Below are 24,091 nucleotides of genomic sequence, written 5' to 3' on the forward strand. Positions count from 1 at the left end.
GTTCCTCCTAATAAAGGACAATGCCAGACCTCACGTGGCTGGAGTGTGTCAGCAGTTCCTGTTAGATGAAGGCATTGAAGCTATGGACTGGTCCGCCTGTTCCCAGACCTGAATCCGATTGAGCACATCTAGGACATCATGTCTCGCTCCATCCACCAACGTCACGTTGCACCACAGACACCCGATGCGAACTGAAGTAGCAAGCAACACTAATGACAACATATTCAATATGACGACGTAATGTTATCAAATTCTGTGTCGTAACTCTGGGTTCAAAATGCTCAACACTAGTCATCATATCGTCATTATTTTTTTTTTCTTTACTGTTGAAAAAAATCCCAATCCTAAATCCAACCTTAACCCCAACACAACCCTAAGCCTAACCCTAACTATAACACAACCCTAACCTTAACTCAACCCTAATCCTAACCCTCACATAACCCTAACCCTAACACAACCCTAATCCTAGCACAACCCCAACCCTAAGCCTAACAGCAAAGATTGGAAAATAAAATATATTTTTTATTGTATAACTTTTGCCTAATTAATGGTGTGACAAAGGGGGATTTGATTTACTATTTTTTTTCTTTTGATCACTGTGATAGGGTATATCACAGTGATCAAAAGGAACCAATAGGGAAAATTCCCTTTTGTTGCCGGGTACTGGCTGGTAGATCTCAGCTGGTGCACTGCACATGCGCCCGCCGTTTTTTTTTCAGGAAAATGACGGAGGGCCAGGGGATGGATCAGGAGATCCGGGGGACAGCGAAGGTACCGGGGTGGCTTCATTTCTCTCTCCTCTGACATGTATATCATGTTAGAGGAGAGAGAAATCATTGTAACCATGGGCACAGTTTTTTTTCCCCATGATTGCTGTTATTCACTGAATAACAGCAATCACGTGATCGGGGACCAGAGAAACTGGCCCTGATCATGTGTCTCCACTCCTGGTAGCTGAGACCCCAGAGATTTTCTAACTCTGCGGGGCACAACAGCCTTATTCCCGATGGCTGTTTTAAAACGGCAATGAGGGAATAAGGCCCCTTAACGGCTGCCGTTTTAATGCGTATCGGTGGTCGTTAAGGGGTTAATTTTGTGGAATGGCTAGTGATAAATACAGCCTTATTAAAATCCAGGAACCAAGGCACCATACATCTTCTTTCTAATTACTTTATTATAATTGTTGTAATCAGAAATTTCACATGCAACGTTTTGGCCATGCAGGGCCTTCAGCGAGTCATAAATGTAAGAGGTGTGGCTTGATAAGGGCCCTGCTTGGCTGAAATGTCGCATGTGACATTTTTGTGAACAACAATTCTAATTGTGTCACGCTGTCTCTGTATACTGGAGGTAGGGGGCCTAAGCTGACCCTAAGCTGGGGCCCTGACTAGTCCCTCAACCTGGAGGTACTGTTAAAGGTACAGAGGTCCAGGCCGCCAGCGTAACCCCTACCTCCTGAGGATCCCTGCACCTAAGTAATCTAGTCCTGAGAAGGACCCCGATCACAACAAAAGGGGACAAGTAATAATATGCCCACACACAGTACTTAGACGAACGAGACAGTACAAGGGAAAAACCAAAACCACCTTGCATACAACAACTACACAACTACAACAGAGGGAACACCAACGGGAAAGGAGATAAATGATAAAGCGAGGAAGGGAAAAAACACTCCAAATGCACTTATCTCAGAAACTCCAAACACCACGATCCGCTCTGTTAGTCTGAATGAAATGCTTTCACCGACACTTCCCAAACAGACCAGCAGGCATTTGAAGGAGTCTCACTACAGCAGTATTGATTGCAGCTGGGCGAGGCTGGACCTCGTCTAGCACAGAGAGAGAGAGAATTAACTCCCTCACTGCCGAAAAACACAAAGCACCAACAAGTCAGCTGCGAGAAGTCAGGCTGTGTACTCGTGACGATCTTCGTGGCGACACACCCGTGACAGTACCCCCCCTTCTATGAGGGGCCTCCGGACCCTCAGGGCCAGGTTTATCCGGGTGAGTCGTGTGGAAGGCCCGAACTAATTGGTCTGCGTTAATATCCGACGCAGGAACCCACATCCTCTCCTCAGGACCATACCCTTTCCAATGAACCAGGTACTGAAGGGACCGGCGATTAAAGCGTGAATCGATGACCCTCGATACCTGGAACTCCAAGTTACCATTGACCACCACAGGAGGGGGAGGTAAAGGTGACGGTACCACCGGCGCCACATACCTCTTAAGCAACGATCTGTGGAACACGTTGTGAATTTTAAACGTAGGGGGGAGGTCAAGACGGAATGCCACCGGATTAATAATAGAACTGATTCTGTACGGCCCGATGAACCTGGGACCCAGTTTCCAGGAGGGAACCTTAAGTTTAATATTCCTGGTAGACAACCATACCCGATCGTTCAAACTTAGGTCCGGACCAGACACTCTCCTCCTATCAGCCATACGTTTGTATCGGTTCCCCATAGTATTCAGATTCTTCAGCACCCCTCTCCATACTGAAGCGAGTGATGAGGAAAATCGTTCCTCCTCAGGAACCCCCGAAGAGCCCCCCCTACTGAAAGTACAAAACTGGGGGTGAAAACCATATGCCCCAAAAAACGGGGACTTACCAGTGGACTCGCTCCGCCTATTATTAAGAGCAAACTCTGCCAGAGGTAAGAAAGAAGCCCAGTCCTCCTGGTTCTCTGACACAAAACACCGGAGATATGTCTCCAAGCTCTGGTTCATACGTTCCGTCTGACCATTGGTCTGAGGATGAAAAGCCGATGAGAATGACAAATGCATCCCCCGCCGTGCACAAAACGCCTTCCAGAACTTGGACACAAACTGAGACCCCCGATCAGACACCACCTCGGAGGGTACCCCGTGAAGCCTCACAATCTCCCCAATGAACACCTGCGCAAGAGTTTTAGCATTAGGGAGAGCCGAAAGAGCGATAAAATGTGCCATCTTGCTGAACCTGTCCACTACAACGAGTATGACCGTTTTACCCGAAGACGGAGGGAGGTCCGTAATAAAGTCCATAGACAGATGAGTCCAAGGACGCTCCGGGATCTTCAAAGGTAAGAGGGCCCCAGACGGACGGGTATGTGAGGTCTTAGAGCGCGCACAAACCCCACAGGACGCGACAAAAGTTACCACCTCCTTATGTAAGTTAGGCCACCAAAACCGACGCGAGAGGAGATCCACAGTTGCTTTACTCCCCAGGTGTCCTGCAAAAACTGAGTTATGGTGTGCCTCAATCACCTTTTGTCGCAACTGATCTGGAACAAACAGTCTCCCCGGAGGTCCAACAGGGGCGTCCCCCTGAGCCTCCAATACCTCCTCCTCCAGCTCAGAGCATACTGCCGAAACCACCACCCCCTCCTGAAGGATAGGAATCGGGTCGTCCGTATTCCCGGCCCCAGGGAAACTACGAGATAAGGCATCCGCCTTTACATTTTTTGACCCAGGACGATATGTAACGACAAAATTAAACCTGGTAAAAAACAATGACCACCTAGCTTGTCTGGGATTCAGACGTTTCGCGGACTCCAGATATAGCGGGTTCTTGTGATCGGTGATGACGGTGACCGGATGGACTGCCCCCTCCAAAAAATGGCGCCACTCCTCAAAAGCTAACTTAATGGCCAAGAGTTCCCTATTGCCGACATCGTAATTCCTCTCAGCGGACGACAATTTTTTAGAGAAAAAGGCGCACGGATGCCACTTACCAGGGGACGAACCCTGTGACAATACTGCTCCCACCCCTACCTCGGAAGCGTCTACCTCTACAATGAATGGCTGTGACGCATCAGGTTGAATGAGTATGGGTGCCGAGGCAAAACATTTTTTCAAGGAGGAGAATGCTTGACAAGCCTTGTCAGACCACCTAGAAAAATCCGTCCCCTTTTTAGTCATGTCTGTGAGAGGCTTAACCATGGACGAGAAATTACGAATGAACTTCCGGTAATAATTAGCAAACCCCAGGAAACGTTGTAGTGCCTTAAGATTCTCTGGCCGATCCCACTCAAGAACTGCCCGCACTTTCCCAGGGTCCATACGAAAACCGGACGCTGAAACCAGGAAGCCTAAAAACTGGAGTTCCTGTACGGCGAACACACACTTTTCCCATTTGGCATACAGTTTATTATCCCGCAAGATCTGTAACACCTGCCTAACGTGCTCCTGATGAGACACCAGATCCGGCGAGTAAATTAAGATATCATCCAGATATATGACAACAAACTGTCCCACCAGGCGGCGAAAAATGTCATTAACAAAGTGTTGGAACACCGCCGGGGCATTAGTCAGACCGAATTTCATGACAAGGTTCTCATAATGCCCCTCCGGAGTGTTAAACGCCGTCTTCCACTCATCCCCCTCCTTCATCCTAATCAGATTGTACGCCCCCCTGAGATCCAACTTAGAGAACCATTTGGCGCCCACGATCTGATTAAAGAGATCGGGAATAAGTGGGAGCGGATACGGATCTCGGACCGTAATCCGATTAAGTTCACGGAAATCCAGGCAAGGGCGTAGGCCTCCATCTTTCTTCTTAACAAAGAAGAACCCTGCAGCCACCGGAGAAGATGAAGGTCTAATATGCCCCTTAGCCAGACTTTCTGAAATATAATCCTTCATGGCCTGCCTCTCAGGACCAGAAAGGTTATACAACCTAGCTTTAGGTAACTTGGCCTCAGGGAGCAGTTTTACAGAACAGTCATACTCGCGATGAGGAGGTAGTTCCTGACACCCTTTCTCCGAGAATACATCCTCAAAGTCCGCCAGAAATGGAGGTAAGACCCAAGGAGTAACCGCACCGATGACCGTGTTCATGCAGTTTTTATTACAGAATTTACTCCATTGGCTTATCTCTCTGGTTTGCCAATTAATAACCGGGTTATGCTTAGTTAACCAAGGAAGGCCCAACACTATAGGAGTGGGAAGACCCTCCAACACGTAGCAAGACAACAGTTCTTTATGTATCGCCCCCACTTGAAGTTTTACGTCATGCACAGCTTGCAAAAAACTTCCCTGACCGAGAGGCCTGGCATCGATCGAGAATATGGGGATGGGTTTAGCCAACTCACTCAATCGCATACCTTGAACCCGGGCAAACCGAGCATCAACCAGATTAGCCCCGGCCCCACTATCCAGAAGAACAGATATCCTCTCAGTTCTCGTACCCACCACCACCTCCGCCGGTACGAGAAACTGAGACGAACCTAGGGACGAAATACCTACTCCCAGATTGCCGTCCACCACACAACCTGGGATCAACAGTTTTCCGACGACTCTACACTCTGCAAGGGACGGGATGGACACCCCCCAATAAAATGTCCCTTTCTCCCGCAGAAGAAACACCTTCCTGTCTTATGGCGCACCACCGGTCCCCTCCCCCGAAATGATGTCCCTCCTAATTGCATAGGCTCCTCTGGACTGACCAGGGGAACCACCATATGAGGGGACCTTGTAGGAGGTGGAGTCATCACAGGGGGTAGAGTTATCCCGCACCTCTCCCGAAGCCGTCTGTCAACGCGAATAGCAAGGGCCATAGCGGCTTCCAGTGACGCGGGAGAGTCATACTGTGCCAACACATCCTGTAATTTGTCGGATAAACCTTGACAAAACTGGCTCCTAAGAGCCGGGTCATTCCACTGGGTGTCCGTGGCCCACCTACGGAACTCCGAACAGAATTCCTCCGCCGGACGATCTCCCTGCTGGATCCTATGTAACTTAGACTCAGCAAGGGAGATCCGATCTGGGTCATCATATACGAGTCCCAGAGCAGCGAAAAACCTATCCACTGACTGGAGAGCCGGGGAGCCCGGGGGAAGAGAGAACGCCCAAGATTGTGGGTCCCCTTGTAGGAGCGAGATGACAATTCCCACCCTTTGTTCTTCACTCCCCGATGACCGAGGCCGCAGCCGAAAGTACAACTTGCATGCCTCCCGGAAAACAAAAAACTTGTCCCGCCCCCCAGTGAACCTGTCAGGGAGAGCTACTTTAGGTTCTGGTCCGGCTTGCTCCTGAGGATGCAAAACCTTGGACCTAACGTCCGCCAGCTCCATGGACAAACTCTGCAACTGCCGAGCTAGACCGGCTACTGGATCCATGGTAGCTGGAGAAAAACTAAGTGGGTCGGTGAAAATGTCACGCTGTCTCTGTATACTGGAGGTAGGGGGCCTAAGCTGACCCTAAGCTGGGGCCCTGACTAGTCCCTCAACCTGGAGGTACTGTTAAAGGTACAGAGGTCCAGGCCGCCAGCGTAACCCCTACCTCCTGAGGATCCCTGCACCTAAGTAATCTAGTCCTGAGAAGGACCCCGATCACAACAAAAGGGGACAAGTAATAATATGCCCACACACAGTACTTAGACGAACGAGACAGTACAAGGGAAAAACCAAAACCACCTTGCATACAACAACTACACAACTACAACAGAGGGAACACCAACGGGAAAGGAGATAAATGATAAAGCGAGGAAGGGAAAAAACACTCCAAATGCACTTATCTCAGAAACTCCAAACACCACGATCCGCTCTGTTAGTCTGAATGAAATGCTTTCACCGACACTTCCCAAACAGACCAGCAGGCATTTGAAGGAGTCTCACTACAGCAGTATTGATTGCAGCTGGGCGAGGCTGGACCTCGTCTAGCACAGAGAGAGAGAGAATTAACTCCCTCACTGCCGAAAAACACAAAGCACCAACAAGTCAGCTGCGAGAAGTCAGGCTGTGTACTCGTGACGATCTTCGTGGCGACACACCCGTGACAAATTGATTCTAAGAAGGATGTCTGGTCCTGGATTTTTATATTGCTACAGCAAATGTGCAGAGTTGAACCAAGACTACACATGTTACAGAGTGGTGCATGGGATACACCAATTGCAAGTGTAAATGCAGCGTTAGTCAGTCCTGAAACCTATTCCACCTGGAGGAGTGGAGGCCGATGCAGGCTTGAACATCTGAAGCAGTGGTGCATTGGAAACCAGGAGTAGTTTGCCTCATAAGGATTGTGGGTTGCTGGAGACTGGGAGACATAACTTGGACCATGTGGAAATCGTAACAGCTGTGTACATTTTCATCATTCCAGCTCCAGTCCCCTGCACTAGTTTTTGAGCATGATCACCACCCCAGTTTTCCTTCTATACATACTGACATTACTTCAATAGTGATGCCATGTCAGGAGATTGCAAAGTTACCATCAATTGACAGAAGAGGGGTGTTAAGTTCTGCCTGAAAATAGACCAACTCTGCCATGAATCACTTCCAGTCAGACCACCCACTTTGGACTTTGTCCACCCCTTTTCGACCGGTGACAGCCAAGAATTTGCTGGGATTGCATCTGCAAAATCGAGACAGTCCTGGCAAATTCAGGAATGTTGACAAAATGTGACTGTGGCAACCACACGCTGGCTGAAGTGGCCAAATTCATTCAATAAGACCATCACCATTAGGATCAGAGTAAAATCGGTAAGATAAGTAGATTGCGGAGTGGGAATATGCAGACTCTTTTAAAGGACTTTATAAGATGCTCACACCACACAAGGCACTCCTCAGAGTTCAGGGTTTGAATGGTCCTAAGGTCCATGAAGAAGTCCACACTGTCTAAAAATAAACTCCTTTAATTTTTGCATCTGTCAGATCTCTTAAATATCCAAGTTAAGGCGTGCTTTTGACCCTCTTAGCCAGGAAGGACTGTACTAGATTAAACCCATATTGAGTGGGACAAATGTAGTTTGTAATGTGTGTCTAATAAAGGAAAGTCAGCTATTGTGGCACAGATGAGATATTCCCCTATGTGCATGCTAATATAAAATACATAGAGGTATCATCATGTGTAGCTTCATAAGTCTAAAGAAAGAACTTTTATATTGACCCAAAAGAGATGGTTCATCACAGCCGAGCCCCTTTCCATATGCCTTGTACAACCTCATGAATATAATAAAAGGTTTGGATTGTCCATTTTATGAGTCTCTAACAAAGTGACCTGTCCTTGTATTACATATGAATGACTGGAATTTAATACTAATTTTCCCTACCAGCTCATCACTTGGAGTTTCTGAAGCTAGAGCTGAAGCGATCATCTGATCGCCTGGCCGGTTTTACCCATATTGAGACAACACCTTTAACTCCTTCAGTTATTATGATGTACAAAATAAATTATTATTAATTATTATTATACATGACACAATCACCTGTTCTACATCTGTTTCTTGCCTTGAACATGCTGGCTGTAAAAAGGATGACCTATATTGGTGCCCATCCTACTATAATCTCTGCTTTGGAACCACGTTATGGAGGGTGTGTTAGAAAGCGTCAGCTAATACACTGCATGGTTCAGCTAACTTTTATACAAGGGCTATGGACCTTCTTTAGGTAATAAGGGCGGTTACATGTCAATTTCACACTTTTATCTGGTGCGATATCTGACAACTAGACATTTATTCCAAAAAGGAGTTTAGTGATTACTATAAAATTTCTGAGATGCAGAATCCCTGCATTGTATACTAGTTGTACCGCAGCTTGTCCCAGCACTTTATCACCTCTTAGATCACTCACTTTTTCAGACTCACAATTCAGAACTTACAGCCCCACGTACCTGATTTGAAAACAATGATGTGTGTCCGCAACTTTTGCTTCTCCTTTATGCCATTGTACTGCTCCTCGAGACGATGAATATCCATTTTGCAGAGCTTCCTGGTTCCGTCAGCAAGTTCCTTGTCAGCGTGAGTCACTAATAATATCTCTCTCGTATATTTATACGCCTTTAACATCTGTTCCCACAGTGAGAACTGCTCCAAGCAGCCGCAGCACATGGCCATCTCTCCCTCACCCATTGAGTAAAGCGCAGGGATGTTCAATACCAGCCGGCAATTAAAGTTTACAAACTTGCACGGATAGAGGCTGCGTCCTCACAGCCTGGAAGACTAGACTTTTCTACTGGTGGATCATAATTTGTTACACGTATTTCAGGTTGTCCTGGATGTCTTGGTTCAAAGTAAATGATAAGTACTGCACACACAGATTATTGACTTAAGGTAGTACTGAAATTGAAGCCAAGGGACCGTAATGGGATATAACGCAGCCAGCAGAGAAAACACACAGTGTATGAAAGGAGCCTTAAGGGGAATGTGACATCAGGAAATGGCACAAAATAGAAAAAGATGGCAACCCGCTCACCTCCAGTTATATAGTGCTTGTTCCTCGGTGCACAGAACCCACCGTGGCCAGGTGTCCTCACTGATAGAAAACGTTAAAAACTGTTCCAGCTCATGGGAAACATATAGCATCCGAGTCTATTTGACCAATTACAATTCCATCATCCAAGCGGAAAAATACATGTAAAAAAGCAACGCGTTTCAAGCTCGACAGGCATTCATAATCGTGGCTGGAAAATGACATTGATTTGTTTTGGCTTGTTTTTGTGTTACTGTAGATGTATTTTTAGCCCCATGAAGGGAAGCTATAATCATAAAATTACCTATTGATTAAATCAGTTTTTTTGTGTTTTGAAATGTATGTTTAAAAAAAATAGATATCTTGCAATTTTCACCCTGACCACTGGGACTTAGTTTAGACTCCTATTTCCTTTTTGTTTCAGTAAATAAAACATGTACATTAGCCACAATGATTAGTACAAAAGATAGGGTTGGGATCCAAAGTATTTAATGAGCTTGTGCAAAGGTCATTAAGAAAGGAGGGGGAGCAAGGGGAGTTATGACATCACCTATTGTGATTGGTGGATCCTGTATTATCAGCTGTGTATTGAAGTGTTACCTGTCATTGAAATCCTGTCTCTACTGATAAGAAAACTCCTGTGAACCAGTGTGAAAATTACAAGATTACAAATTTTAGTAAAAACATAAATTGCCAAAATTAAATTTTTAAAAAATACATTTATGCATGTGTGTGTGTATATGTATATACACTGCTCAAAAAAATAAAGGGAACACTCAAATAACACATCCTAGATCTGAATGAATGAAATATTCTCATTGAATACTATGTTCTGTACAAAGTTGAATGTGCTGACAACGAAATCACACAAAAATCATCAATGGAAATCAAATTTATTAACCAACTAGATGGTGGCCCGATTCTAACGCATCGGGTATTCTAGCATATGTCTCCCGACCCTCCTTTATAATGCCCCATGCAGGAAGTCACATCCCCCGTATATAATACCCCATGCAGGATGTCACATCCCCCCTATATAATGCCCCATGCAGGAAGTCACATCCCACTATAGTGCCCCATGCAGGATGTCACATCCCCCCTATATAATACCCCATGCAGGATGTCACATCCCCCCTATATAATACCCCATGCAGGATGTCCCATCCCCCCATAGTGCCCCATGCAGGTCCCCTATGGCCCCATACAAAAAAAAAAAAAAAATCCAATACTCACCTCACTGCTTCTCTGGACTCCAGTGTAGCCGGCATCTTCACGCTGTGCGCGGTGATCGGTCAGGAGAGAGCGCGGTGTAAAAACGTCACCGCGCCCTCTGACCTGAGACGTCACAGAGCTGCAGCGGAAGACACAGGAGCTGCTGCGCAGGCACGGGGAGGGGTAAGTATGACGCCGGGTGCCGGAGTCCTGATGAGCGGGGGGGAGGGACGGGAGTAGAGGGGAGGGGAGAGGATGGGAAAGGAGGGGAGAGGAGGGGAGGTGCATCACACTTGTCCTCGGGAGATAAGCGGCCGTAGCCGCTGATCTTCCGACGATAGCCGCATGTAGGTCAGCGGCGCCTGCGGTCGGGGGACTTATGCTGCGAGCAGCCGGCTGCATCGCCGCTGACCTCCGTGCCACACATGAGCCGCTAATGGCCACCATGTTTTTCTGAAATGCCGCGTCGCTGATTGGCCGCGGCCGGACCAATCAGCGACCCGGGATTTCCAGGACAGACAGACAGACGGGATAAGACAATTATATAGATAGATGGAGGCCTGGATTTGGAGTCACTCCCAAAATTAAAGTGGAAAAACACACTACAGGCTGATCCAATTTTGATGTAATGTCCTTAAAACAAGTCAAAATGAGGCTCAGTATTGTGTGTGGCCTCCACGTGCCTGTATGACCTCCCTACAACGCCTGGGCATGCTCCTGATGAGGTTGCGGATGGTCTCCTGTGGTATCTCCTCTCAGACCTGGACTAAAGCATCCGCCAACTCCTGGACAGTCTGTGGTGCAACGCAACGTTGGTGGATGGAGCAAGACATGATGTCCTAGATGTGCTCAATTGGATTCAGGTCTGGGGAACGGGAGGACCAGTCCATAGCTTCAATGCCTTCATCTTGCAGGAACTGCTGACATACTCCAGCCATATGAGGTCTGGCATTGTCCTTTATTAGGAGGAACCCAGGGCCAACCGCACCAGCATATGGTCTCACAAAGGGTCTGAGGATCTCATCTCGGTACCTAATGGCAGTCAGGCTACTTCTGGAGAGCACATGGAGGGTCGTGCAGCCCTCCAAAGAAATGCCACCCCACACCATTACTGACTCACTGCCAAACCGGTCATGCGGAAGGATGTTGCAGGCAGCAGATTGCTCTCCATGGCATCTCCAGACTCTGTCACATCTGCTCAGTGTGAACCTGCTTTCATCTGTGAAGAGCATAGGGCGCCAGTTGCGACTTTGACAATCCTGGTGTTCTGTGGCAAATGCCAAGCGTCCTGCACGGTGTTGGGCTGTGAGCACAACCCCCATCTGTGGACGTCAGGCACTCATACCACTCTCATGGAGTCGGTTTCTAACTGTGCAGACACATGTACATTTGTGGCCTGCTGGAGGTCATTTTGCAGGGCTCTGGCAGTGCTCCTCCTGTTCCTCCTTGCACAAAGGCGGAGGTAGCCATCCTGCTGCTGGGTTGTTGCCTTCCTACGGCCCCCTCCACGTCTCCTGGTGTACTGGCCTGTCTCCTGGTAGCGCCTCCGGTCTCTGGACACTACGCTGACAGACACAGCAAACGTTCTTGCCACAGCTCGCATTGATATGCCATCCTAGATGAGCTGCACTACCTGAGCAACTTCTGTGGGTTGTAGAGTCTGTCTCATGCTACCACGAGTGTGAAAGCACAACCAACATTCAAAAGTGACTGAAACATCAGCCAGAAAGCATTGGACCTGAATCCCATTGAGCATATCTGGGACATCATGTCTCGCTCCATCCACCAACGTTGCTTTGCACCACAGACTGTCCAGGAGTTGGCGGATGCTTTAGTCCAGGTCTGAGAGGAGATACCACAGGATACCATCCGCAACCTCATCAGGAGCATGCCCAGGCATTGTAGGGAGGTTATACAGGAACATGGAGGCCACACACAATACTAAGCATCATTTTGACTTGTTTTAAAGACATTACATCAAAGTTGGATCAGCCTGTAGTGTGTTTCCACTTTAATTTTGGGGGTGACTCCAAATCCAGGCCTTCATTGGTTAATAAATTTGATTTCCATTGATGATTTTTGTGTGATTTTGTTGTCAGCGCATTCAACTTTGTACACAACAAAGTATTCAATGAGAATATATCTCATTCATTCTGATCTAGGATGTGTTATTTGAGTGTTCCCTTTATTTTTTTGAGCAGTGTATATATAGCAGATCACAGACATGGCACAAAACTAAAGTCATTTCAAATGGCAACTTTGGGGCTTTAAGAAACACTAAAAGAAATCCAGATTAACAATGTGGTACTCAGTAAGGGTAATTTTTTTCAGACCAAGCAGAGGGAAAAAATTGTGGCATCACTCAATTCTGAGGAAAAAAATATGGAATCATGAAAAACAAACACACAAAAGAACACTCCAATACATCACTAGTATTTTGTTGCACCACCTCTGGCTTTAATAACAGCTTGCAGTCTCTGACTTAATGAGTGACAAACAGTACTCTTCATCAATCTGGCTCCAACTTTCTCTGATTGCTGTTGCCAGATCAGCTTTGCAGGTTGGAGCCTTGTCATGGACCATTTTCTTCAACTTCCACCAAAGATTTTCAATTGGATTGAGATCCGAACTATTTGCAGGCCATGACATTGACCCTATGTGTCTTCTTTCAAGGAATGTTTTCACAGTTTTTGCTCTATGTCAGGATGCATTATCATCTTGAAAAATGATGTCATCATCCCTAAACATTCTTTCAATTGATGGGATAAGAAAACAGTCCAAAATATCAATGTAAACTTGGGCATTTATTGAAGATGTAATGACAGCATCTCCCCAGTGCCTTTACTTGACATGCAGCCCCATATCATAAATGACTGTGGAAATTTGCATGTTCTCTTCATGCAATCATCTTTATAAATTTCATTGGAACGGCACCAAACAAAAGTTCCAGCATCATCACCTTGCCCAATGCAGATTCGCGATTCATCACTGAATATGACTTTCATACAGTCATCCACAGTCCACGATTGCTTTTCCTGAGCCCATTGTAACCTTGTTTTTTTCTGTTTAGGTGTTAATGATGGCTTATGATTAGCTTTTCTGTATGTAAATCCCATTTCCTTTAGGCGATTTCTTACAGTTCGGTCACAGACATTGACTCCAGTTTCCTCCTATTCATTCCTCATTTGTTTTGTTGTCCATTTCCTGTTTTGGAGACATATTGCTTTAAGTTTCCGCTCTTGACGCTTTGATGTCTTTCTTGGTCTACCAGTATGTTTGCCTTTAACAACCTTCCCATGTTGTTTGTATTTGGTCCAGATTTTAGACACAGCTGACTGTGAACAACAAACATCTTTTGTAACATTGCATGATGATTTACCTTCTTTTAAGAGTTTGATAATCCTCTCCTTTGTTTCATTTGACATCTCTTGTGTTGGAGCCATGATTCATGTCAGTCCACTTGGTACAACAGCTCTCCAAAGTGTGATCACTCCTTTTTAGATGCAGACTAACGAGCATATCTAATTTGATGCAGATGTTAGTTTTGGAAATGAAAATTTACAGGGTGATTCCATAATTTTTTCCTCATAATTGAGTGATTCCATAATTTTTTCCCTCTGCTTGGTCTGAAAAAAATTACCCTTACTGAGTACCACATTTTTAATCTTGATTTCTTTTAGTGTTTCTTAAAGCCCTAAAGTTGCCATTTGAAGTCACTTTAGTTTTGTGCCATGTCTGTGATCTGCTTTTTTTCAACAACATTAATAAACAACTGAATGAACATCTTCCGAGCCCGGTGATTCCATAATTTTTGCCAGGGGTTGTATATCTATCTATCTATCTATCTATCTATCTATCTATCTATCTATCTATACATATATACTGTACACCCAAAACGCCAAAAAAAGTTTCCTTTTAAAAAAGTCAATTTTCAGTTTTACGTTTTCATTTTTTCCTCCCCTTTTTCAAACAGCTATAACTTTTTTTATTTTTCCTTCAACATAGATGTATGAAGGCTTGCTGTTTTGCAGGACGACTTGTCTTTTGGATTGACTCCATTCATTTTACCATATACTGTATTAATAATAGCAAAAAAATTTCCAACTGCTGTGAAATGGTAAAAAACAAATTCAATTCTGCCATTTGGCATATTACCGTGTTAGTTATGCAGTAAAAATGTCCTGACAAATTTGGTTTGTGCCGACATTTTCCGAGACCCATAACATTTTAATCTTTACACTGATGGAGTTGTGTGAGGGCTTGTTTCCAGTGAGCTTTGTGTTCTTATTGATACCATTTTGGGGTAGATACAACATTTTGATGACTTCTTTCATATTTTTAAGGTGTCGCAGTGGCTAAAAATTTCCATTTTTTTCCTCTTTGATAAATCAAATTTTTATGGACACAGCAATTGGATTTTTTTAATTTTTACATTTCTTTGTTTTTAACTGGGTAAAAGGGGGATCTGATTAGAATTTTTTTCTTTTTTTAAGGTTTTAATTTATTTAAAAACTTTTTTTTTTTTTTTTACACGTCTCACTTTTTTTTTATTCCCTGTAGATAGTGTGATCATTTGATGGCTTGTACAATATACAGCAAAACTATAGTATTGCTGTATTCAAAGAGCATTAAGGGGTTAAAGATTTGGCAATGTTTTCTTTTCATATCACAATCTTTATTAAAAGACATGATATTGCAATTTTCACACTGGTCACTGGAGCTTTTTTTAGAGTCATATACCTTCTTGAAGAATTTACAGTAGTTTTCTTATCACAAACAGGATTACAATGACAAGTAACACCTCTATACACAGCTGATAACACAGGATCCACCAATCAGAATAGACATGTCACAGCTCACCTGCTCCCCCTCACTTCACAAGGACATTTGCACACTCTCATTAGATGCTTCTACACAAAAGATAGGATTAGATGCTGCTAATGTAGGGCAGCACGGTGGCTCAGTGGTTAGCACTGCAGCCTTGCAGCACTAGCAGTCCTGGGTTCAAATCCCACCAAGGACATCTGCAAGGAGTTTGTATGTTCTCCCCGTGTTTGCGTGGGTTTCATCCGGGTTCTCCGCTATCCTCTCACACTCCAAAGACATACTGATAGGGAATGTAGATTGTGAGCCCCAATGGGGATAGTGCCCATAATGTCTGTAAAGCGCTGTGAAATTAATGGCGCTATATAAGTGAATAAAATAAATAAATAAATGTATATCTGAATTTCCTGAAACAGCAGGAAGTTAGAGTTTAAACAAATCCCTAGTGGCTGGTGAGAAAATTGCAAGATTTGTGTTTTTTTTAGACAGTGGGAAAAAAACATTGTCAAAAATTTTAAACAATACATTTAACACAAAACCCTGATTTAAACAATAGGTCATTTTATAAAGATAGCTTCCCTTTAACCCCTCAACGACTAATGACGTAATGAGCAGGTGTCAGTTCCCGCATCATGACGTGCTTTACACGTCATGTAATGAACAGTCACTGTGACATGCTGACAGCTCTGTGCTTCCGGTGGTCACTTTGTAATTGCTGTGATCGGTCAGTCAATCTGACTAACAGATCACAGCATGTGATTGGCGAGGAGTGCTGAAATATCATCACTTCCCTGCACAATCAGTACCGGGAGCTCGGCTCAGCTGACAGCCAAGCTCAGGGCTGCAGGACTGGGGAACCTCAGGCCCTACGGCCGTAACCTCGATGACCTTTTATCTGGCCCCCGAGCAGATTCCCAGGGACCGCCTTGTTTGGGTCGGCTGCTGTATTTTGAGGCCGCCAGCCTTTTAATTTATTTTTGCTCTGTGAGTACGCGCACGCAGTCTTTGCATGCACCTCAGCGTTCGGTAGTAATGAAAGATTATGTCCTGACACCAGTGCCAGCGTCAGCTCGTACTTTGTGGGTGGACTTAGCGTGTGATTTGTATGGCCCCCGAAGGATAATCTAAATATCCAAATGACCCTTGGCAGAGAAAAACTCCCCACCCCGGTTCTACAGTAACAGCCAGGGCAGGTGCCTGCACCATCCGTAGATGATTAATCCTCCAGATGCCGCATTTGTGGCATTTAAAAGATTGTGAGAGGGAGAGGGCTCACTCTCTCACCCCAAGCGGCACCATCACGACAAAATCACGGGGAGCCAAGGGTTGACATGACACCCGGAGGTCAAACAATGACCTCCTGGTGTGCCAGGTGTGGTGGCCTGTGAGACCCAGCCATAGGCAGGGTCTAGCAGGCGTTCTGCCTGTGTAATCTCACAGGTCTTATGCACTGCAGTGCTGGTGCATTGCAATGCATGAAACCACTAATCAGACTAATGAAAGTTAAAGTCCCATAGAGGGACTAAGTAAAAAAGTTAAGAAGATTGAAAAAAAATATTAAAAAAAGAAAAACACACAAATTAAAGAGCCATAATAATATACCAATAAATACATATATTTACATTAGAACAGTGTACATATTTAGTATCGCTGTGTCCAGAACAACCCGATCTATAAAACTGTCACACTAGTTAATCCCCTACAGTGAACATCGTAAAAAAATATATAAAAAAAGTGGCAAAAAACTATGGTTTTCCATCATTCCGCTGGAAAAGTGGAATAAAACGCAATCAAAAAGACGAATGTATATAAAAATGGTACCGCTGAAAACGTCATCTTGTCCCGCAAAAAAAAAGTTGCCATACATCTCCATCAGTGGAAAAATAAAAAAACTATAGCTCTCATAATATAGCCCAAAGAAATGACAAAACATAAAAAAATTATATAAATGTGGTATTGCTGCAATCGTACAGACCCGAAGAGTAAAGCTGCCTCATCACTTTTACCACGGTGTGAATGGCATAAAAACAATCCCAAAAAACAATCAGAGTTGCCGACTTTTGTTCGTTCTGCTTCCCAAAAATCGTAAAAATGTGTCACGGTCTCCACACTTTCCTGGTCTGCTTTGTTACTATTGTGTGGAGGGTGTCAGACTGTTTTGGTTTTGCTGGGTCGGTTCTGCAATCATCTGTGTTCACTTCCCTTGATTAGTCTTCTACTTTAGCATGCTAGCTTCTTCACCCAGTGTCAATTGTACACTTGCTGTTGCCTGTGTAGGACTGATCTCTCTGTGCTCTGTGCCTGACCCAGCCTGACTATTTGCCCTTACCTGGATTTTGACCATTTGCCTGTTATCTGACTACTCTTTTGTCTGCTCCCTGTGTACTGCCTTGTCTTTCTGGTTTTCCTGACCCCGGCTTGTGTAGTGGATTACGTCTCTGACTTCTCCTTGTTGTACTGCGCCATTTTCCTGGACTTTACTTTGGATTGTTTGACCTCCCTCTGTTTATCCAGTAAGTAGCACTTATATAATATTTCTTTCAGTAATATTAGTCTCTTCTCTCCTCTTCTGAAACTGTTATTTCTGTTGTGACTCGCGTCACAAATGGTACCAATAAAAACTCCAACTCATCCCTCAAAAAACAAGCCTTCACATGACTCTGTAGGCAGAAATATATAAAAATGATAGTTCTCATAATATGGCAATGCAAAAACTTGTTTTGGGGGAAAAAAAAGTGTTTTTTAGTGTGTAATAGTACCCAAACATAAAAAAATATATATACCGTAAATCTATAATCACACCAACCCAAGGAATAAAGTTGTCTAATCACTTATACTGAATGGTGAACGGCGTAAAAAAAGAATAAAACCAATTCTTCACCTGCTGTTGATTTATTTATTATGCCTTCCAAAGATCATAGTAAGGCTCTGCACACATTTATCCTGCCCCTTGCGCGGAGCACTTACATTGGGGTTTCCGTGTAAATTTCTAAAATACGTGATTTAGACTGAATTCCTAGTAGAAGATTCCCTGTAATGAGGCAGATGGAGACACTGCGGATGCCGTTTGTCCCATGATCCAGCGGTGTCAATTTTTTGAGGCGTGCATAAAAGCAAAGTCGGCCACAGTTTTGTGCACCTCTTGGAAGCCGTATACTGTCGAACAGAAGCCACACAGAGTCCAGAGTATATCTGCTGCCTCATTAGTGAATGGATCCGTTGGGCCGGGGGTTTCATCCGAATCACATTTTTTTTTTTAGATTTAGATGGAAACCCCTATGTAAGGGGCTGGCTGGGGCCTGTGCACGCATCACTGGGGGTCATGGAGTGGTGACAGGCAGGTCACAAGCCGGTCACCTCGCGGTCGCGCTCTGATTGGTGCGATCGATGTAATCGGTGATCGCACCAATCAGAGAGGGTTGGGGAGATGGCTGGCATTGCAACAGCCTAGGATCGGTGCTCTGGGCTGCACATCACTGTTTCAGGCAATCTGATTGCGTGAAAAACAGTGAGAAATGCTGTGATTGGCTGTTCAGAATTGAACAGCCAATCACTGCAATCGTGGTTGCGGAGGGGCGGCGACACCCCCCGGGATGACGACGCCATCTACCCTGAGGTAAGATGGCGCCGGAAATTTAATGCGATCACCGCGACCGAAGTAGCGGTGCCACATTAAAGATTGCGCGTACTAATACGTATCTGGTCCATAAGGCCCAGGGCGCAGATACGTATTAGTACGCATAATGTCAGAAAGGGGTTAAAGGGTTAATATACTTGTTGTGGTTTTGAGCACATTGAGGGGTGCAGTTTATAAAATGGTGTCACTATTGGGTATTTTCTGTCAAATATGCCCCTCAAAATTGCTTCAAATTTGCTGTGGTCCCTAAAAAAATAGGTTTTGTAAATTCTGTTGGAAAAATGAAACATTGCTGATAAACTCTTAACCCTTCTAACTTCCTAAGAAATAATTCTGTTTAAAAAATGATGCTGATGTAAAGTAGACAAATGGGAAATATTATTTATTATTATTTATTAACTATCTGATTTAAGGGCATAAAAATTCAAAGTTTTGCGAAATGTTCAAATATTTTGTCAGATTTTCAATATTTTAATAAACAAACGTAGATCATATCGACCAAAGTGATAAAACATTCTCATGCGTTTCAGAATTATTACCTTATAAAGTGACACATGTCAAATTTTAAAAATGAGGCTTTGATACTAACATACAAAGTGGCTCGGTCCTTAAAGAAGTTGTTCAATGTATGATCAGCTGGGGTCCCGCACGCGGGACCCCCGCTGATCAGCTGTTATCGGTGTTGGCAGCGGCGATCTTCGGTCAGAAGTCCTTACCTGCGGTGCTTGGCCGTCCATCTGTAGTGGCCGCCGCTTGTAATTGCACATCCGTCTCCCCTTGAATGGGAGGCGGGTGTGCACTTACAAGCGCCGGCCACTACAACTTGACGGCCAAGCACCGTAGGTAAGGACCTCCGGCCGGTGGCAGCCGCTGCCGACACCGATAACAGTTTGCGCGACCCCGGCCGATCATACATTGATGCCCTATCTTACGGATAGGGCATCAATGTCAAAGTAGTGGACAACCCCTTTAAGGGGTTAACGTAAAGTGTAAATTGAACAGCAAAAAACATTGCTGCATAAAACATTTGAAATCAAAACACAAAGTTTATTAGAAAATTACGTAACTTTTTTTTAATCTCCTAACTACTCTTTATCCACACAAACCTATAACAGAAGCACCCAACCTACAGCATTAGGAATTACTAACTTAACCGTTTTTTGGTTGTGGCTTTGATTCATCAAAGTGATTATGCCGGAATTCTGGCATAAATTGCTTTGAAAAGTTGCAAAATGTTTGCGCAACTTGGAGTTTCAAAAATTTATCAACTTTGGCATTTTCATACCAGTTTTATCCAGCTTCACCAAAATGGACAGTAATGAGGCCAGAATGTGGCACGGTGGCAGTGAAACCCTATAGATCATCAATTTTATGATGATCTTCTGGAGTTCTCGGCGCCGCTCTGTCATCTTCTGCAGGTTGTGACCAGCCAGTACTCTTCAGTGCTTGCTGGGTGATCCGGAATCACTGCTCAATGTAAGTCTATGAGATCCAGAAAGAGGCCAGAATGAGGCTCTCATAGACTTACATTGAGAGCTTGTGACCCTTACCTCTGACTGCCAGTCAGTCAGAAGCCGCGGTCACATGCGGGACTGGAGCAGGGCTAGGAACTGGAGTAGGGCCGGAAACAACTGAAGACTGCAGCTAATTAGTGTATTTCTGGGGGCAGGGAAAAGACATTAGCGATACCACTCTGATGGCGAAATAAAAAAACAAAGTGGTGCTTTAATGAATCAGGAGTGTTTGACCCCCAACATGCCCCCTCATCAAGACCAGCATGAAAGTGACCGGTCTTGATTAATTGGGGGCCATTATTACGTTTTATTCTTAAAATTGTAGCATTGTATTTTATTGTGTTCAAACTAACACTTATTTCTCTTCTTGTTGCAATAATTTTTATTAATTTTTTAAATTTTTACCAAAAGCAAACAACAATACACACCCTAAAAGCCAGGAAAGAAAAAGGAGTTGACTATGGAGGGAGGGAGGAAATACATTTTAATGGGAAGGAAAAGAGGGGGGAAATGAGGGAAAATAAAACTAACTACAATACATAGTGCATGCCCTTCAAGCCTCTATCATTTTGGAAGGTTACAGACATGTCTTCTTTATTATGGTGCATTTAACTAAAGGTCACATGAAGCAAGTAAACAGGTATTAACAGTGACTGTGTCCATGCCAGATTGGCTGCTCTCCGATACAGAAGCTACTGTACCTATTGTTTTAATTGCCATGAAATGCTTCCTGAAGGCATATGACAAAAACAGCCACCTGCCTCCCAGCACAGCCGGCATGATGCCATTACTAAATGCCATAAAATCTAATGCTGCAGAGCAGGCTAAGTCACTTCTCCGTGAGGTCCTTATTGTCCTAATGCTATACCCTTTATGTACGGGGAGTTTATGTTCACGGAATCTTACAGATTGTATAAAGGAATTTGCAGCAATATGGCATCATACTTATACGTAGTGTGCTGACGTGTTCCTTATTACTGTTCCCCGTCATGTTAGAAGAAAAAACAACATGGTAATGTCACTGCCATCAGTAATGTTCTTCACCAGCTTATTGCAGTTAGTACTTGGGTAGCCTTTACTACCAACTACAATAAATGAAAAATGTAATTATATTTATAAGGCTTCTTATTACAGCTGCATGAGACTCATACAGGGTGCTTACAGGTAACCCGTCACCAGGTTGTCCTTATAAAGGCCACGGCCACCACTTTCTGTAGCCTTTTAATACACTGCTTTAAAAAATAAAGGGAACACTCAAATAACACATCCTAGATCTGAATGAATGAAATATTCTCATTGAATACTTTGTTCTGTACAAAGTTGAATGTGCTGACAACGAAATCACACAAAAATCAGCAATGGAAATCAAATTTATTAACCAATGGAGGCCTGGATTCGGAGTCACCCCTCAAAATTAAAGTGTAAAAACACACTACAGGCTGATCCAACTTTGATGTAATGTCCTTAAAACAAGTCAAAATGAGGCTCAGTATTGTGTGTGGCCTCCACGTGCCTGTATGACCTCCCTACAACGCCTGGGCATGCTCCTGATGAGGTTGCGGATGTGTTATTTGAGTGTACCCTTTATTTTTTTGAGCAGTGTATATTCCTAACAAGTCTACTATATCTCCCAGGCACTGCCCCAAGGCTTATAAAAAAGCACCAAAGTTGTCTAATGCCGATGATGGAGGAAGGGTGGGGTCACAAGTTACAGAGGGGGCGCCGAGCACGGTCTGGAGATGCCCATCAGACTGCTCAGTGCTCATTAGAAAACGGCACTGGACAACTTAAAGGGAATTTATCACCAGGATTTTGCTAACGAATATTTATATTTTTTGGGGCGATATCGGTGGGAAAATAAAGGAAATATGTGCCTGTTTTTCCCACATTTTGTTTTTAATTATTACAAAATGACCAGTGACCTACATTTAATAATTTGTTCTCCTTTTCATAACAATTATTTTTATATATCAGGTACTTTTTCTTTTACCAACATGGGTTTTAGAAAGTCACTGCAGAATAGACTGCGGATCGCCCAGACGTTTATCGTCTATGGGCGATCCGGAAGTAGTTAAAAGACGTGTACTTTTTTTTTTTTACTTAAATGCATGTATTTTTTGAATAAAAATCAGTTTTGTAATTGAGTTTCATTAGACATTTTGCATTATTTTAATTGTCTAACCTCTGTGTTTTATTGCTGGCTGAAGGATGTGTTAACTGAGAATTTGTCAGACAGCCCCCACCATGACGGCCCGAAAGGAAGTTTATAACTTTTAGACTACGTTCACACGTTCAGTATTTGGTCAGTATTTTACATCAGTATTTGAAAGCCAAAACCAGGAGTGGATGAAAAATACAGAAGTGGTGACGTGTTTCCATTATACCCGGGGCGGACACCGACTGTAGTGGGCCCCTGTGCAAGAATTTTTTTTGGGGGGCCCCCCTGTCCTTCCTGGGGGGCATGAAGGCCCCCCCCCCCCGTGCATCTCTCATCCCCCCGTGCATCTCTGATTCCCCCCACTCCTAGTTAATTAATTGTATTTAAAAAAAATAAAACTTGTTATACTGTACTTACCCCCAGGGCAGGCTCCAGGGCAACAGAGTTTCAGTGGGCCCCTTTAACACATACCATGATTCATGATGCACAGATACCGAAGAGAAATATATATATATATATATATATATATATATATATATATATATATATAGTACAAGGCCAAGGATTTCTCTTACTACATTACATGAGCGATATCTATTGTAAATTCTACAATAGCTTAGAAACCGGCGAATCCTCGCAGCTCACAGTGCAGACCGGACAGTATAGTCCTCCATACAGTATTATGGGCACCATATAATGCTCCATACAGGATACTGACCCCCTTATAATGCTCCATACAGGATACTGGTCCCCATATAATGCTCCATACAGGATACTGGTCCCCATATAACGCTCCATACAGGATACTGGTCCCCATATAACACTGCATACAGAATATTGGCCCCCATATAACGCTCCATACAGAATATTGGCCCCCATATAACGCTCCATGCTGGCTGTTCCCCCCTTATAAGGCCCCATTACACGAGCGATATCTATTGTAAATTCTCCAATAGCTAAGAAACCGGCGAATCCTCACAGCGCACAGTGCAGACCAGACAGTATAGTCCTCCATACAGTATTATGGGCACCATATAATGCTCCATACAGGATACTGACCCCCTTATAATGCTCCATACAGGATACTGGTCCCCATATAATGCTCCATACAGGATACTGGTCCCCATATAACGCTCCATACAGGATACTGGTCCCCATATAACACTGCATACAGAATATTGGCCCCCATATAACGCTCCATACAGAATATTGGCCCCCATATAACGCTCCATGCTGGCTGTTCCCCCCTTATAAGGCCCCATTACACGAGCGATATCTATTGTAAATTCTCCAATAGCTAAGAAACCGGCGAATCCTCACAGCGCACAGTGCAGACCGGACAGTATAGTCCTCCATACAGTATTATGGGCACCATATAATGCTCCATACAGGATACTGACCCCCTTATAATGTTCCATACAGGATACTGGTCCCCATATAATGCTCCATACAGGATACTGGTCCCCATATAATGCTCCATACAGGATACTGTCCCCCATATAACGCTCCATACAGAATACTGACCCCCATACAGAATATTGGCCCCCATGTAACGCTCCATGCAGGCTATTTCCCCCTTA

General features: G+C 44.2%; 2 protein-coding genes across 3 annotated transcripts in view; one reads left to right on the forward strand and one right to left on the reverse strand.

Annotated features, from left to right (window-relative positions):
• Positions 1–9,061, reverse strand: part of CUNH9orf152 (chromosome unknown C9orf152 homolog) — a 31,148-nt gene extending 22,087 nt beyond the window's left edge. The window contains exon 1 of the mRNA XM_073677732.1: positions 8,589–9,061. Within this exon, the coding sequence (XP_073533833.1) occupies positions 8,589–8,826 (238 nt within the window). The 5' untranslated portion in view covers positions 8,827–9,061. The remainder of the gene's footprint in view (positions 1–8,588) is intronic.
• The window catches only part of XYLB (xylulokinase), a 452,351-nt gene that overhangs the window by 50,785 nt on the left and 377,475 nt on the right, over positions 1–24,091 (forward strand). Inside the window, exon 1 of one of the 2 annotated variants that reach the window (XM_073677730.1) lies at positions 7,253–7,459. The exons of the other annotated variant lie outside the window; for it this stretch is intronic. The gene's annotated coding sequence lies outside the window, so the exon portion shown is untranslated. Of the gene's footprint in view, positions 1–7,252; positions 7,460–24,091 lie in introns of those variants that run through there. 2 annotated transcript variants of the gene reach the window in all.

This window comes from Phyllobates terribilis, unplaced genomic scaffold, assembly GCF_046119375.1.
Source record: "Phyllobates terribilis strain yellow unplaced genomic scaffold, ASM4611937v1 Scaffold_4__5_contigs__length_816908805, whole genome shotgun sequence".
NCBI lineage: Eukaryota > Metazoa > Chordata > Amphibia > Anura > Dendrobatidae > Phyllobates > Phyllobates terribilis.